Source organism: Pempheris klunzingeri, chromosome 7 (genome assembly GCF_042242105.1).
Source record: "Pempheris klunzingeri isolate RE-2024b chromosome 7, fPemKlu1.hap1, whole genome shotgun sequence".
Classification (NCBI taxonomy): domain Eukaryota; kingdom Metazoa; phylum Chordata; class Actinopteri; order Acropomatiformes; family Pempheridae; genus Pempheris; species Pempheris klunzingeri.
The window spans coordinates 12,875,284-12,890,227 of NC_092018.1; the positions used below are offsets into that span (position 1 = coordinate 12,875,284).

A 14,944-nucleotide genomic window follows, 5' to 3' on the forward strand; every position below is an offset into this window, starting at 1 on the left:
TTACAATGTCACAGCAGACAGGAGGAGATATAAAAGATATGTACAGTTAAGACAAAGGAAGTATAAAAATAGAAACAATATAATATACATAAGGGGGAATATAAAAAAGAAGGGGGAGATATTAGAAAGTGTTTCACATTGTGGGGTGGGATAAAAACAACAGCAAAAAATCTGATTTTTAGCTGATGTGATGATTGTTTGGTGTTTTTAACAGGAACAGTCATGGGATGTGGCGTCACAAAGTCTGACCAGTTCCACAAAAACTCCGGAAAAGGTAACCATGGTCCCTCAGACAGACACTGATACACGTGGTTTATTTCTTTTTCATCTTCTCAGATTGACACAAATCATCACCACCTCACGGTTCTCTTGTTTTTTTCTTTGCTTTGCGTTGTTGTAAGTGTTGTGTTAATGTGTCTGTGTTTCTTTCCCATCTTTCTGCTCTGCTGCATGCAGCCGTCACAAGTAAGCCACACCTGTCCGACTGTGTTTGATTTTGTTGTTGTTGTTGTTTGCCTGATGTTGAAGCTTAAACCACAAATATCTGGGTCGCAGCAGCTCGTGGACAAAGTTAATGTCCAACTTCAGCAGAAAAGAAAAAAACTGTTCTACATAATTTACTCCGGCTGAGCTGAAGTGAAGAAACTGGAGACAAAAGTTTGAAAATGATAATAAGTTACTGAACAAAGTTAATGTTTCCTAAATGGGTCGACTCATGATTCTGCAGTCACTGATTTGTTTATGAGCTCAAAAGATTTGTACTTTCTCTGATGGAGGAGGTGGAGTGTGTACAATAGCTGCAACCACACACACACACACACACACACACACACTTTCATTAGTGGCGTTTTGCCCCGTCTCTACACCGTCCCAGCCATTTGATGTAGACTTTCCTGGGAGGCTGTGTGTGTGTGTGTGTGTGTGTGTGTTCTTGTGTTCTTGTGTTACTTACTTAGAGGGACCAGAAAACTGGGAGAACACCCACAGTGTGGGGCCATTTTGCCTGACCTCACCAGGAGATCAATGTTTTTCTAAACTATGTTGTTGTTACTGATAAAACTAAAATAGTCAAAATATTTGTGAGCTGATGGTTAAGGTTTGGCTAAGTGTTAGGGTCAGGGATAGCTTAGTATTCTTTAGTTACAGTATACATTGTGTCTCAAGGAAGTCCCCAAAAAGATTGTGTGTGTGTGTGTGGGTGTCCATTCCTCGTGAATCAGTTTCCACAAAATCTTGTTCAAGTCTGTGAATCCATTCGGTTGTTATGCACCTTTTCATGAAAGGCCACTCCCACTGTCACGCTCCCTTTTAGCCAATTGGCATGAACACAAACGTTGGCCGCCAAAGGGTGGGGAGATTTTTTTGGACTGTTTTATTTGTGACAGTTTCTTCAGTATGAAATAGAGCAGGGCAACATGGCAGAATACCACTATATTATTATGAATATTATGTTGATGTAGATGCTGAAATATATTACAATATGGGATATGTAGGCAGTACAATATATGCAAACATATACACATTTTAAGATTATTACACAGCCCTGCTACTGTCTTCTACTGTGGTGGAATAACTACTCAGATCAAGTCCTACATTCACGTAAAAGAGTATTACCAACAAAATATACTTAAAGTACTAAAAGTAAAAGTACTCATTATGCACTTTATCCACCTCAGAAAATGTTGTATTATGATTGGATTATAATTATTGATGTATGAATGTGCACACTTGCAGCAGCTGGTAAGGGTGGAGCCAATTTTGACCACTTTATTTACTTGATCTGATGGGCAGCTTGTGAATTTCCCTCCAGGGATCAGTAAAGCCTTATCTTAAACTATGATAATACATCACAGTTCATTTGTTTTATTTGTCATATTTTTTATTATTAATTTGCATCTAAGTATCTAAAGTTATGAGCAGATATGATGTAGCAGAGTAAAAAGGACATTATTTGCATCTGAACTTTAGTGCAGTAGATGTATTAAATAGCTGAGAACAAAAATACTTAAGTACCACAAAATTGTGCTTAAGTACAGTACTTGTAAATGTATTGAGTTACCCTCCTCCATCACGTATGTCCCCTCTCTGAGGAAAATCACGCAAAGCTGTTGGGTAAAATGTGAAGAATAAGTTAGAGATATTTTCTGACCACCTGTTTGTGTTTCAGCCATAAAAGCTGCTGTCCTGATTCAGCGATGGTACCGTCAGTATGTAGCCCGCACAGAGATGAGACGGAGATACACCTGGCACATCTTCCAGTCCATCGAATACTCTGGAGAACAGGCCCAGATCAAGGTGCGAAGCTACCAGAGACGACCCAGCATTGCTCTGTATATTTGCTATAGAGTAATAATGAAAAATAACAGCTCCTCTTTCACGTCTCCTCCCCGTGCAGCTTTATAATTTCCTTGGCTACCTCATGGACAATTTCACACCATCGAGCAATGAACGTAAGACTTCCACTTCCACTAACAAACTACTTTTTCCTTCAATGTAAAACTGGAAATCTGAGCTTGAACTTGTCGTCTTGACTTTCCATCCAGGAAACCTGATCTCGCACATCTTCAGAGAGAATGAGGTTTGTCGGGACGCAGAGTGGGAGCGGTACTTCTGCTACAAGAACATCGAGGTGCCTGAGATTTACTCAGGACCTCACCTCACCTTCCCTCTGACGGTGGAGCAGGCAGTCGGGCTGGTGGAGGCCTTCAGGAACAAGAAAGTAGGTGCACGCCACTGCTGTACAGCTCTGCCTCTAAGAGACATCGCCTTGATCGCAGTTTATGTTGACATTCCTGGTTTTGTATTACTAAACAATCTTTAAATCGAATGTACTATTAGTTTATTTTTTTCAAGTTCTGTGGAACAAATAAGGAAAAAAAGCATGCTTGCAAATATGACGGCAGTAATCAAACACTGCAATATGTCTACCTGTTCATGTGGCCCTGAAACCCTCTTGCTAACAAGTCTCTCTCCCAGTAGCAGCTGCACTCGCGCTACGTCCTCCAGCTCCTGCTTGAGACGTGGAAACGGTTTCGGATGTTGCCAAATATCAATCGCGTCTCCACCTGTCACAGCAAGGAAATCACTATTTGTGGTGAGCTGAAAGAAATCATCGATTTAAAATAATTTTTAACAAAATGCTCAAAAGCCTCTCAAATATTTGCTAGTTTTATTTATGTCCTATCATAGAAAACTGAATCTTTTTTGGGGTGGGGGTTAATGTCTAATTGTGCTTTTATTTCTATATTTTACAAAGCAAAATTCTTTACACATTTATAAAATGTCTGATATTTTCTAGTTGAAATTATTTAAAATGAGAAAACATTTGGCAGAAAAAATCTTAAACCCTAAACCCTTGAGGCACTAGGAAGCCAAAAGACTGATATTAATAATATAGAGCATCTAAATATAATTCCTGGAAAATAATTTTAGAGCCAAAGTTGTTCTGTTTCTCTCTGTTTGTTGTAATGAATGAACTATTATTTAACCACGTTAAATCCTTCTGGTTACAGGGGATTTGCACGGGCAACTGGAAGACCTGCTGCTGATTTTTTACAAGGTCCGCACCTCATCCTCTAACATCTTAAAATTTCACAAATAATGAAATAACTGACTTAGAGCCACAGCTGAGGACCATCTTTGTGTGTTTTAGCTTCTGAGCTGTTATTATCAATTTTTGAAGATGTCAAAAACATAGTGGAAAACACTAAGGTGGCCAAATAAGTCAAACGAGAGAAAAAAAAAAACGAATTTAAGAAGCTAAATTCACACATTTTACCTTCTTTTCTTGGTTTAAGGATAACTTCAGTAGTCTAACACCTATTTTTACATATTATGGGTTTGAAATAACTGGTAGGAACAAAAACTTATGGAGGCAATCTGCACCTGATCAAAGTGCGTCCACTAAAAGTGCACTTTTTTTGCCACTGAGAAGCTCAGATTATTAGTCAAAGTGTCAAAGTGACAACATTATGGAAAGGATCCCTACAGAGACAGACCTTCTCGTTCAAACAGAGTCAATTATCACATTGCTCTTCAAATCTTCCAGACTCCTTAATTTTACCTTGCAGAATACAGGAGTTGCTGGTCTGTTGCTGCCCAAATTGGTTAGTTTGTTTGTGTTAATGTGTGACTTTGATGTAACACACTACACCACAGTTGTCCTGAAAGACTTTATGGCAGTCTGTTTTGCGGCTGCTGATTGAGAGTATTTTCTGGACCAGTTCCAAAACTTTTTGTACTTACTACTCATTTCAAACCCAAAATATATTTAAAAGAAAATGGGGCCCAGGTTTAAAATCACGTAAGTTATTCTTTAAACCACTAATGGAACAACAAAATTCTTGCTGATCTTGAAGGGTTGATCAGCTAATCCATAAATCAACTGATTGTTTCCCTGTAATCTTTGGTTAAAACAAAGATGTTGTTTTATGCATTTTTCTACTTTAAGAAGCTCCACAAATCACCTAGTGAATGTAACAGGATCTGAACTCATTTGTTTACATTTAGATTACAGAATGACCCTTTAACTCTGCTCTATCTCGTGTTGTTTACTTTACAGAATGGCATGCCGTCCTTGGAGAAGCCATACGTGTTTAACGGAGACTTTGTGGACCGAGGCAAAGACTCCATTGAGATTGTCCTCATTCTGTTTTCATTCCTGCTCGTCTATCCGAGTGACGTCTACCTCAACAGAGGAAACCACGAGGACCATATAGTCAACCTGAGGTGACAGAAAACTGAACTGAGGGACAGTGACGCTCCGCCTGTTCTCAGAATTGATGACATATAACGTACATTTCTAATTGTTGCAGGTATGGCTTCACAAAGGAGGTGTTGACTAAATACAAGGTGGGTTTAAGCCTCAACACACCCCTTTTCTTTTATTTATTGCTTGGTAGGAACTCCTCATCCCTGCTTATCAAACTAGCCAGACTGCCAAAATGTGCCCTAATCTCTACTATCTTTGGAGCAACAACACTACACATTCCCAGTAAAGCTTGATATAGGCCAGCTTCTGTCCTAACACAACACCGGTGACTCCTCCTTGCCGCTAAGAGGATTTGAGGTCATTAAACCAGATGACGGCAGGACATCTGACTCTGTTGGCTTCTGATGAGTCTGGGAGGTCCGGGTGGAGTCCCCTGTAGCAGAATAACAAGGGGCTGGTCCAAGGCCTGAGCCTTGGAATAAAGACTTAATGAATAATGAATAAAGGCTTTATCCTAAAAGATGAAGAAAAAACTAGAACAATGTATACCTCAAAAAAGAAAAAGAATAGAAAAACGAAGAAAACAAAAAGAAGAGGAGGATGCAGAAGGTCATTTCCTGTTTGTGCTTCTCCTCAGATGCACGGCAAACGGATCCTGAAGCTGCTGCAGAAGATTTTCAGCTGGTTGCCGTTAGCGACGGTGATCGACCAGAAGGTGCTGGTTCTCCACGGAGGGATCTCCGACACCACAGACCTCAGCGTCCTCTCCAGACTGGACCGACACAATGTGAGGACCCTTTCATCCCTCCTGGATCAGAGACAGATACGCTTTAATTTAAAAGTCCCTGAAATCTTCACTCTCGTCTGTTATTTTTTCCCCCAGTATGTGTCAGCGCTGAGGCCTCCAAAGAGGAGACAACAGAGCTCTGCTGGGATCTCCATCGACTCAGACATAGATGAGGACGTCTGGTCCACCAACAAGCTCTTCCAGCGTCGGACCTCCCTCACGTTTCCCAAACCCATCGGCACCCGCGAGAGCTTCCAGAACCGCTCCCTGCAGGACTTCTCCAACCGGATCAAAGTGAACACGGCGGACGAGCTGGAGAGCCGCAGGAGGAAACAGTCCATTTTCAACTTGGACATGAACAGACCAGAAAAAGACACGATTTCCTGTGTGTCCTCGGACTCCATCAACAACGACAACTCCAAGGACGAGTGGAAACAGGTGATGGATGAGAGCTGAACATGAGTGTAGCTCAGATAATCTGAGACTGATTTCTGTCCTTCTAACCAACCGAACCCACTTTGTTTTAACTTTTGTTTGCCTGAGCTTCCTAAAGAACCTCATTAGTGCTGCCAAAAGATAGCAGCGTCATTCTTTCATAATCCAATGACCCAAAACAAAACATGAATCTCATTTGACACAAGTGCTTTTAAAATAGCAATTCCTCAGAAAATAATATAATGATGGAAAACTTTCTTTTAACTTAACATCCTTTGACTGGCTTTCATTTGCTTCCACTGAGGAAGACCACGACTGTTTCCAAGGTCAAAAATATATTTTAATGCTAAAATTACACTAATTAGAATACTTACGTATTCTTCAAATAAAGATTCAAACAAACATTCTTCTTATAATTGATTAATCTACTTCTACTTCTACTTCTAATGATTTGTTAATCATTTGGTCTATAAAATTAATCATATTGCAGGAATTAAATCTGCAATTCCTAACGTTTTAGAAGCTAGACCCATCAAATAAGATAAACAAACTGAAGACTCACTCATAGAAAATTTCTTTAATAGTTACCTGCAATCTGCAATTTAAATTAGAGGAAGTGTTTTCAAAGTACGGACATCTCGTTTAGGAATGAAGGTGATAATTCTTCATTTTTTCTACTCTGTGGGCAAGTTTGTTGTTTGTTGTTTTCAGGTCTTGAATATCTTACACGTCCCACTGGAAATATTTAATTAGTGACTTCAGTGAGAGGTCGTGGCCTTGGCGTCTCGGCTCTGTTCCAGTGGACTAAATGGGTCCTGAGTCACAGCCTGAGAGACGCTCCATCAGTGATCAACACTCACCTCAGAGGAGCGTTGCTGTGCTCTGGATTGTTGCCTGCGTGGGTGTTAACACGCTGTAATCTACTGCGTCATTAATCCATCTGCTGTAAATTCAATCTGCTTTTCAGACTGGCCGTCACCACCTGAAGAGAAATCAGTGGTCTAATGTGGCTCTGGTACTTGTTGGAGGTTCAACCATGCTCAATCGATGTAAAGCATTATGAGATTATGAGCTGTTGAAGTGTCTGATTATATTACAGAAAGGATCCCCACTGAGATAGATCTGCAAGATCCTTTTTGTTTAACTAGAAACAGCTGTTTTACTGCAGTATTCACACTCATAAGACTTCATTGACAAAAAGATTGACATTTTGTTTGTGTTATTTCATGTTATAGAAATACTGTATTGGGTCCAAGTTTACCCTTTAAAAGACCAAATTCCCACAAGAACACAAACAAACAAACTGATCATGACAGTGGTAGACAACTCCCATGCAAAATTACTGTTTTTGTCAATGGAGACCGGTGGCTTTAGACACTAAGAAATATAATAGCTATTTATATAAACAAAAGGATGTTACAGGTCTTGCTATATCGGGATCCTTTCTGTAAAGTTGTCAGACACTTTGAAAGACAAACTGAGCCTATCAGTGGCAAAAACAAGCGCCTTTAGTTGACATAGTTTGATCTATTGCAACAAAGGATTACATTACAGCCGTTATTGTTCATTCGATGCTGGCTCTCGGCTGCTGGCTGAGGTGATCTACTGGAGCTATACCAAAACTTTTTGTAACTTTTTGTAACTTTTGTGCAAGTCATTTCAAACCCAAAATATGTAATCGATATGTTATCCCCTAAAATCTTCAGTCAGGAGGTTTAAAGTTAAGTCTTTCCCTCCTGTCATTCCTCTAGATCTTGGACCTGCTGTGGAGCGACCCAATGGTCCAGGAGGGCTGCGTACCCAACGAGGTGCGGGGCGGAGGCTGCTACTGGGGCCCTGACGTTACCGACGACTTCCTGAACAGACATAACCTGCAGCTCATCATTCGCTCCCACGAGTGTAAACAGGAGGGTTATGAGTTCTGCCACAATCGTAAGGTGAGCTCAGACACTTAACAGTTCAACACTATGTGCAACGTGATATAAGTTAAATTTCATACGTCATTTCATAAGATCACAGATTTTTCAAAATAATTCCTTCTGTATCACTCTCTGTTAAACATGAACCCTTGGTTGACTTCACTCAGGTCCTCACTCTGTTCTCTGCCTCCAATTACTACGATGTGGGAAGCAACAGGGGGGCCTACGTGAAGTTGGGTCCAGACCTTGTGCCTTATATGGTTCAGTACCAGGCTAGCAGCATGACCAGAGAGCTAACCGTGAGACAAAGGTACAGAAAACTACCAGAAAATGTTCATCAGAACTATGTGATTAATTCTGCTGGGGCAACTGAACATTATCCCTTACATATACAGTAATATGTGTGGATGTGTGCATCTACTCTGATAACAGTACATGAATTTTTATGCTTTTGTATCTGTTACTGGTTTAGACAAGAACTTCATAGACATGAAGATCCAAAGCTTTTGTACCTATGAGTCATTTCAAACCCAAAATATGTAAAAACAGGCCTCATGTTTGAAAATATTTAAGTTATCCCTTAAAATCTTCAGAGTCAGTAGATTTAAAGCCTAAAGTCTTTCCCTCCTGTACTGAAAACTACCAGGAAACTACCAACTTCACATTAAATTCAAAATGGCTGACTTGGTTGAAGGTCAGTCTGGACATTTTACATGAAACAGAAACGTGTTGTTTTGAAATCATATAAGGAGGCGCTATGAAACCGTTTTGCCACATATTATATTAAGTATTTTCACCAAGTGTGTGCCAGTTTGTTTGTTTTGTTTTATCATTAAAGACGTAGAATTAGAAGAACCGCAGGGCCTTCACACGCTCCATCTGTTATCTGTTGGATTTTCTTGTTGTCTTTTCTGCAGTGTCGGCCGAACCGAGCGCTCAGCCCTCAAAGTCCTGCGGGAGCAGCTGTTTGCGCACAAATCTGACCTCATCTGTGCCTTCAGAAAGTACGACAGTGAGACCACAGGTGTGTGGTGCGATCAGGTGTTACTTAGTGTTTTATTACAGGTCTGTCGTGTACTTTCCTCTTTCTCTCCCTTGTGGTGCTCAAAGGACCACGTCTGACTGGGGAGAAATGTGAGCTCACACTTTTGTGTGGAACGTTTTGATCCCCATTCACAAAAAAAATATTCTGAACAATTTCACAGAAACCTCAGCTGAAACTGTTCAGTAATTCAGTCATCATCCTTGTTTCTCAGGTAACATAATAAGAAAATAAGCAAGTTTCCTCTATTCAGCTCATGTCTTTTTACTACAGACTTACTTACTCTTTCCTAAAATCCTGCATGGCTAAATCCTAAAGGGTCACTTTACAAATCAACTCCAAAGAATGTTTTTTAAGGTCCTTTAAATGTTAATCTGGGCAAAGTCCTTTGATAGTTCAGGCAGTTACAATGAAACATGTTTTAAAGATAAGTAGGCATCCTGTAAAATCTGGTTATTAAAGCACAAGATTTGTACTGAGTGAGACATTTTACAGTAGAAAAATAAATTTGACATTGTTCCCTCAAACATCTCTTTAACATTTCTATCCTGCAATTTCTTGTTATTTATTGGATAATACTAATATACCAATACTAATATTGGTCTGCTGATTTATTAGCTCTACTTTGGATGATTTTAGAGTTGATCTTTGGAGTCATGTGATTGGCCTTATGAGGACACAGATGAGAATTTGGCTGAAGTCTAATGCCACAATAGAAACCAGGTAACAGGTAGAAATGTCCTCCTCCATCAGGTCTTGTGTCTCTGTGCGACTGGGCCTCCGCCGTGGAGAGTGTGATGTACCTCGGTCTGCCCTGGAGGATGCTGCGCTGCCAGCTGGTCACCTGCAAGAGCAGCGACGGCATGATTGACTACTACGAGTGGTTCAACGAGCTCGCCATCGCGAGACCCAACACGGATGTAAGTACCCGAGCTGGAGAGGACGGTGGCCGCAGAAACACCTCTGTCTGCTTATCACACTTTAGATTAATCATGCACCTAAATGCTGTTTATGTAACATTGAAAGCTCTCCGTCAGGACCTTTCTCACTATGAAATGATTTTTTTATGAAAATGATTTCTTTTCTCACAGCACATCGACCAAAGTCTGCTTGAGACTTTGTACCGCCACCGCTCCACCTTGGAGACCATCTTCAGGATCGTAGACACAGACAACTCCGGTAAAACAATCTGCATGCAGACTGTGAACATCTACACACTCCACTGGCTTCTTCCTCTTTTTAATGGGACACATTTTCTGTTGTTCTCTTGCCTCTAAGATGGAAAATCCACCTTAAAATGTCACTCTACCTTCTATTTCCTTATATTTAAACCGTCTATTTATTTGTTATTTGACATGGATGTAAATCTTTAGGTATATCCATGAAATATCAGGTTTTACCATCACTTTCAACATTATGGATTAATAATCTAATAATCTTATAGGAAAAAGAGTCATTGTAGAAGTTTACTTTAGTTAATTTACACTTCATAAACAGATTATAGAAGGAGGCAGAAGTGAGATAAATGAGAATGAAATTAAATTAAACTAATAAAAGCATAACACAAAATGAACAGAGTATTAAAGAAAAAAGAAAGTTGGTTAAAGGGGCACTCCACCGATTTTGTACATAGTTCAGAGTATTTATGTGGCACTCAAGTCTGTGAAAACAGCAGTAAAAGGCTTCTGCCTCTAATTATTTTCTTTATCAGTTAATTTTTAAGTAATTAATCCTGTAGTCTATAAAACATGAGAAAACAGAGAAAAACTGTGCGTCACAGTATCTTCAAATGTCTCGCTCTGTCAGTCCAAAACACCAAAACAATTTAATGTACAATAAGATCAATTTGCATTGTGGGGAGTGTAGGAACCTATGTTGTTTGGACTAAAAGTCAGGATATCTTTAAACTCTGCCGTTTCCATTTTGACAATATTTTTTTTAATATGTTGTTCATGAATCATACTACCCTTTTAATTAAGCAGCTTGAATTAAATGTAATAATGATGAAATAAGCCCCCAATAAGATGTTTTTATTCCATAAACCATAACAAAAACATAATCATCGTGAAATAGGTTCTTAATAAGACGTTTTTATCCCATATATGTGCACCACAGTGAAGCAGAGATACATTAACCTGCACCAGAACGCGGTTTTGTTTATACACTGGGTGATGAAACTACTGTACTGACCCAGAGAGTCAGTCTGCTGTCTGGTGCCGTCAAGGTGTGAATTGTGTCAAAGCTGAAGTGTTTATTGTGACCAGATAGAGATGTTTTTGAGGTCAACCTCTGTTAATCCACCTGTAGCGTGCAAAAGAGGCCTCAGTTTGCTACGGCCTCCTGAATCCTCCCAGTTAAGATGAAGATTAACCCACTGATCTACTGGTTCCCTCATCCCCCACCTCTGACCACACACACACACACTGTTTTTTTTTTCAGTATGTCTCTCTAATCTCTTCTTTTCTGCCCCTGGGTCTTTCACCTTTAACCTCTCCAGGCTTCATCACCATCGAGGACTTCCGGCAGACCTGGAAACTGCTGAGCGTCTACTTAAAGATGGAGATCACGGACGAGGCCATCTCCGACCTGGCCATCACCATCGACAGGAACCAGGATGGCAGCATCGACATCGACGAGTTCATGGAGGCCTTCCGCCTCACGGACAAGAAGAGCCGACTGGAGCGAGGACGCAGCATGTTCATGGGCACGGCCAGCGACCTCACCAAGCTGGAGGGAGACCCCAACATTTGAGCAGTGAGAGAGTGACTGAAAACAGAGAGTGACCTCAGCTCGGACTCCTCGGCAGGCAGCAGAGCAGAAGAGCAGAGGCGGCGGGAGGGCGGGAGGATGCAGCCAACGCAAGCTGCTTTAATGACGCACATGAAGACGTTGGATGGTGCTGAACAGCAGCCATGTGCATCGCAGGGGATTAAGAAGAGGTTAGAGTTCAGGGTATTTGACGGCAAATGTTCATTTAAAGCAGTTTTATCCACCGAGGACGAGTGGGTGAAACAGCATGAGGAAGAATTTATTCTTCTTTGCTAAATTAGAATATTTTAAAACTGTTGCAAAAACACAAATTCACAAATGCAGAAACAAAAAGGCTGCACTGATCATAGTTATTATGAGGAATTCTGCATTTTATATTCATATTGATCATTATTTAACGACAGAAAATGTTTTGGTGGATGTGAAAGACTTAAAGGATGAAACCCTTGCACACTGACCACAAATGTTTTTAAATGGACAACAGCAGATTATTATCAGGTCATGTTTAGAAACCTCAAAATGATTCAACAGTTCAAGAAGTACACAATAAAAACTCAGTTGAAATGTACCAACAGATGGGAGCACAGTAACAGTAATACATGAAATTTATCAAGAAATATCTCGAAAACATACAAAAACATTATATGACAAAACGTATTTAAAACATATTTCACCAGAAAGATTAATTATTTAATCAATCAATGTTTTGTTTGGTCCACATAACATCAGAAAACTCATTAAAAATGACCATCACCAATGTGGCCAAAACCTAAAAATATCCAAATTATTGTAATGTGAAGACAAAAAATGAGCAAATGTTCACATTTGAGACTAGATAATCTTCACATTTTGCTATCAGGAAACAGTGAATTTTCCATTTTATTCTTGAAAAAATGCATTTTTCTGTCATAAACCACCTATGTAGATTTTCAGGGAATGATTTTGTTTTTTGCTTTAAACATCTAAAACTCATATCAAATGAATATCAATATTTATGGCATTTACTGTCCTTCCTGTGGTGAGTTTTGCTCCCTGCTGTCAGGTTACGGTTGTTATTTTCAGAACCTCCAGCAGGAGGCGCAAAAGACCATTTAGTCCAGCTTGTCTAAGGTGTGTTTCAGGGAGGAATCCTCCTCTGTACATTTTAAAGCTCCCTGTGAGTCAGTGTGCAGCCTTGCATCCACATGTGACATGCAAATAACTTCACTCCTCCTAAAGACTTTATGTGGATACCAGAAACTGAACAGAAATTTAATTATATGACGAAACAATCAATAATTGTGCAGCTCTACATTTGCACAAATTAATTGCAACTAAACGTTGCTGGTGCCTTAGCGGTAGAGGCGTTGTAACTTCTAGAGATGCAGTTAAGTCTGACATGTGCACTGATGATGTTTTGTATCAGTGCCAACTGCCAACGATGTCCTGGGGTCCATCCTCTTCTCAGGTGGGATTCGAACCCTCACCTGGTCCAGAGCGGAGAACTTTTATTCATTCGACCTTTAGGGTGTGCTTACCTTCAAACTGTTGGTTTGAAGCCCAGAACATTTGTTGTATTTTAATGGGATAGTTTGATATTTTGGGAAATATATTTCTTTGCTTTCTTCTGTTTAATATGAAGCACACAGACATGATGAGTTGGATCTCTTCTATCAGCAAGAAAGTTATTAATGAATAAAATGTTGAATTATTCCTTTAATATATGGAGATGTCAATGTTCTTTTTTAGTTAAATCATCTCTGTTTCAGTTTTTGTTAGCTAAAAATCCAGCATTGTTTAATTTTGATTAACTCAACCAAGAGACATGAATAAATCAAGTGTGTGCTTGTGTAAAATTTTGTCTATAAAATCAAAATTTTATTGTATATTTTTTTGAGCATGCCGACCATGTAAAATGTTTACTGTAAATACATCTCGCAGTCAAATTTGTAGCACTCATTCGTGTGTGTGTGTGTGTGTGTGTGTGTGTGTGTGTGTTTGAGGTCAGTCATGTTTAATTAACAATCAATAGAACCATAACAGATTAAAAAGCTGCATGCTGGGGAAACTATAACCCTTTAGAAAATCTCCAGTACTATAAACACAGAGCATGTATCTTCAATCTACCCCAATATTTCTCCAATATTTCCTCTTAATTTCTCCTCAGTTAACAAAAGTAAACGGTGGAAGCTAATTTAACTCAGCGATCTGATCATTAATATTCATTTCAGCCATAGACATTAATTGTTATTTTTATTTTGTTGTTCCTTTTTCTTTTGTTAAGGCTGCCTTTGCATATAGTGAGCATTAGTCATTCATTCATTCATTGTTCTTTAATACACATAAAACACAACATCAACGCACAACAATTCAAGGCTGCAGTCATTGTTTATTGTCAGTTAGTCTGCTGATTATTTTCTCAATAAACTGATTAATCATTTTAATCATCAGTGAGGAATTGGTTGTTTTCTCTGACTAACAGCTGAAAAACTATTAGATAATAAATCTATTATGATTTATTACAAAGAAATGAATAAAGAAATAAAACTCTCTTCTCTAAGAAGCTGGAATGACATTTGGTCCTGATAAATGATGTCTCAACAATTCAATTAAACAACAAATTATTTCAACTCTATGATAAAAAAAAGATGTAATATTTAATTAAAAATTGCACAAAGACATTTTATACATTTTAATTCATTTAACAGAGTTAAATTACCTCGTCTTAAATAAACAACCACTATACATTTTTAGGCAATACTTTTACTTCAAATTATCAACAGTGTTTTATTGATATTTATGATTTTTCCTGGCAGGTCAGATTGTTGTTGTTGTTGTTGTTGTAGTTGTTGTTGTTGTTGTTGTTGTTGTTGTTGTTGTTGTTGGTTGTAGTAGTAGTAGTAGTATTACTAGAATCACCAGCAGGAGGCACAAAAGACCATTTAGTTCAGTTCAGTACTTGTGGACATCAGTGTGATAAATGGTTGTTGTTCAACATCACAACTGATGTACTTCAAGTACATGAAGTCATTTTTTAAAACTATACTAATGAGAAGAATTGGTTCGTTATTAAAAATGTTTTAGTTGCTAATGGTGTTTTAGTTGTTAAAGATGTTTTAGTGATCAAAAATGGCTACAAAAGAGCAAACAAACAGGCGAACTGTGATTTCTGAAGGCACCGCGCCCTGAATTTGAGCTGCAGCAGCACACAATGGAAATTCTTCTGGGTTTTAACTGCATTATCTCCCTAAAAGCTCCCGTGTTTGGACAGTAGTTTACCTTTCAAATGATTATCTCTCAAG

At 39.0% G+C, this 14,944-nt stretch overlaps 1 protein-coding gene across 1 annotated transcript; it reads left to right on the top strand.

Annotated features, from left to right (window-relative positions):
• Window positions 1-222: 222 nt before the first annotated feature.
• Window positions 223-11,645, top strand: ppef2a (protein phosphatase with EF-hand domain 2a). Its single transcript, XM_070834084.1, has 17 exons — window positions 223-274; window positions 457-465; window positions 2,168-2,295; window positions 2,396-2,450; window positions 2,544-2,719; window positions 2,980-3,094; window positions 3,513-3,559; window positions 4,562-4,728; window positions 4,815-4,851; window positions 5,349-5,498; window positions 5,595-5,936; window positions 7,685-7,870; window positions 8,020-8,162; window positions 8,770-8,876; window positions 9,648-9,814; window positions 9,986-10,073; window positions 11,392-11,645. The coding sequence occupies exons 1-17, from the start codon at window positions 223-225 to the stop codon at window positions 11,643-11,645; spliced, it is 2,223 nt and encodes a 740-aa protein (XP_070690185.1).
• Window positions 11,646-14,944: the final 3,299 nt, after the last annotated feature.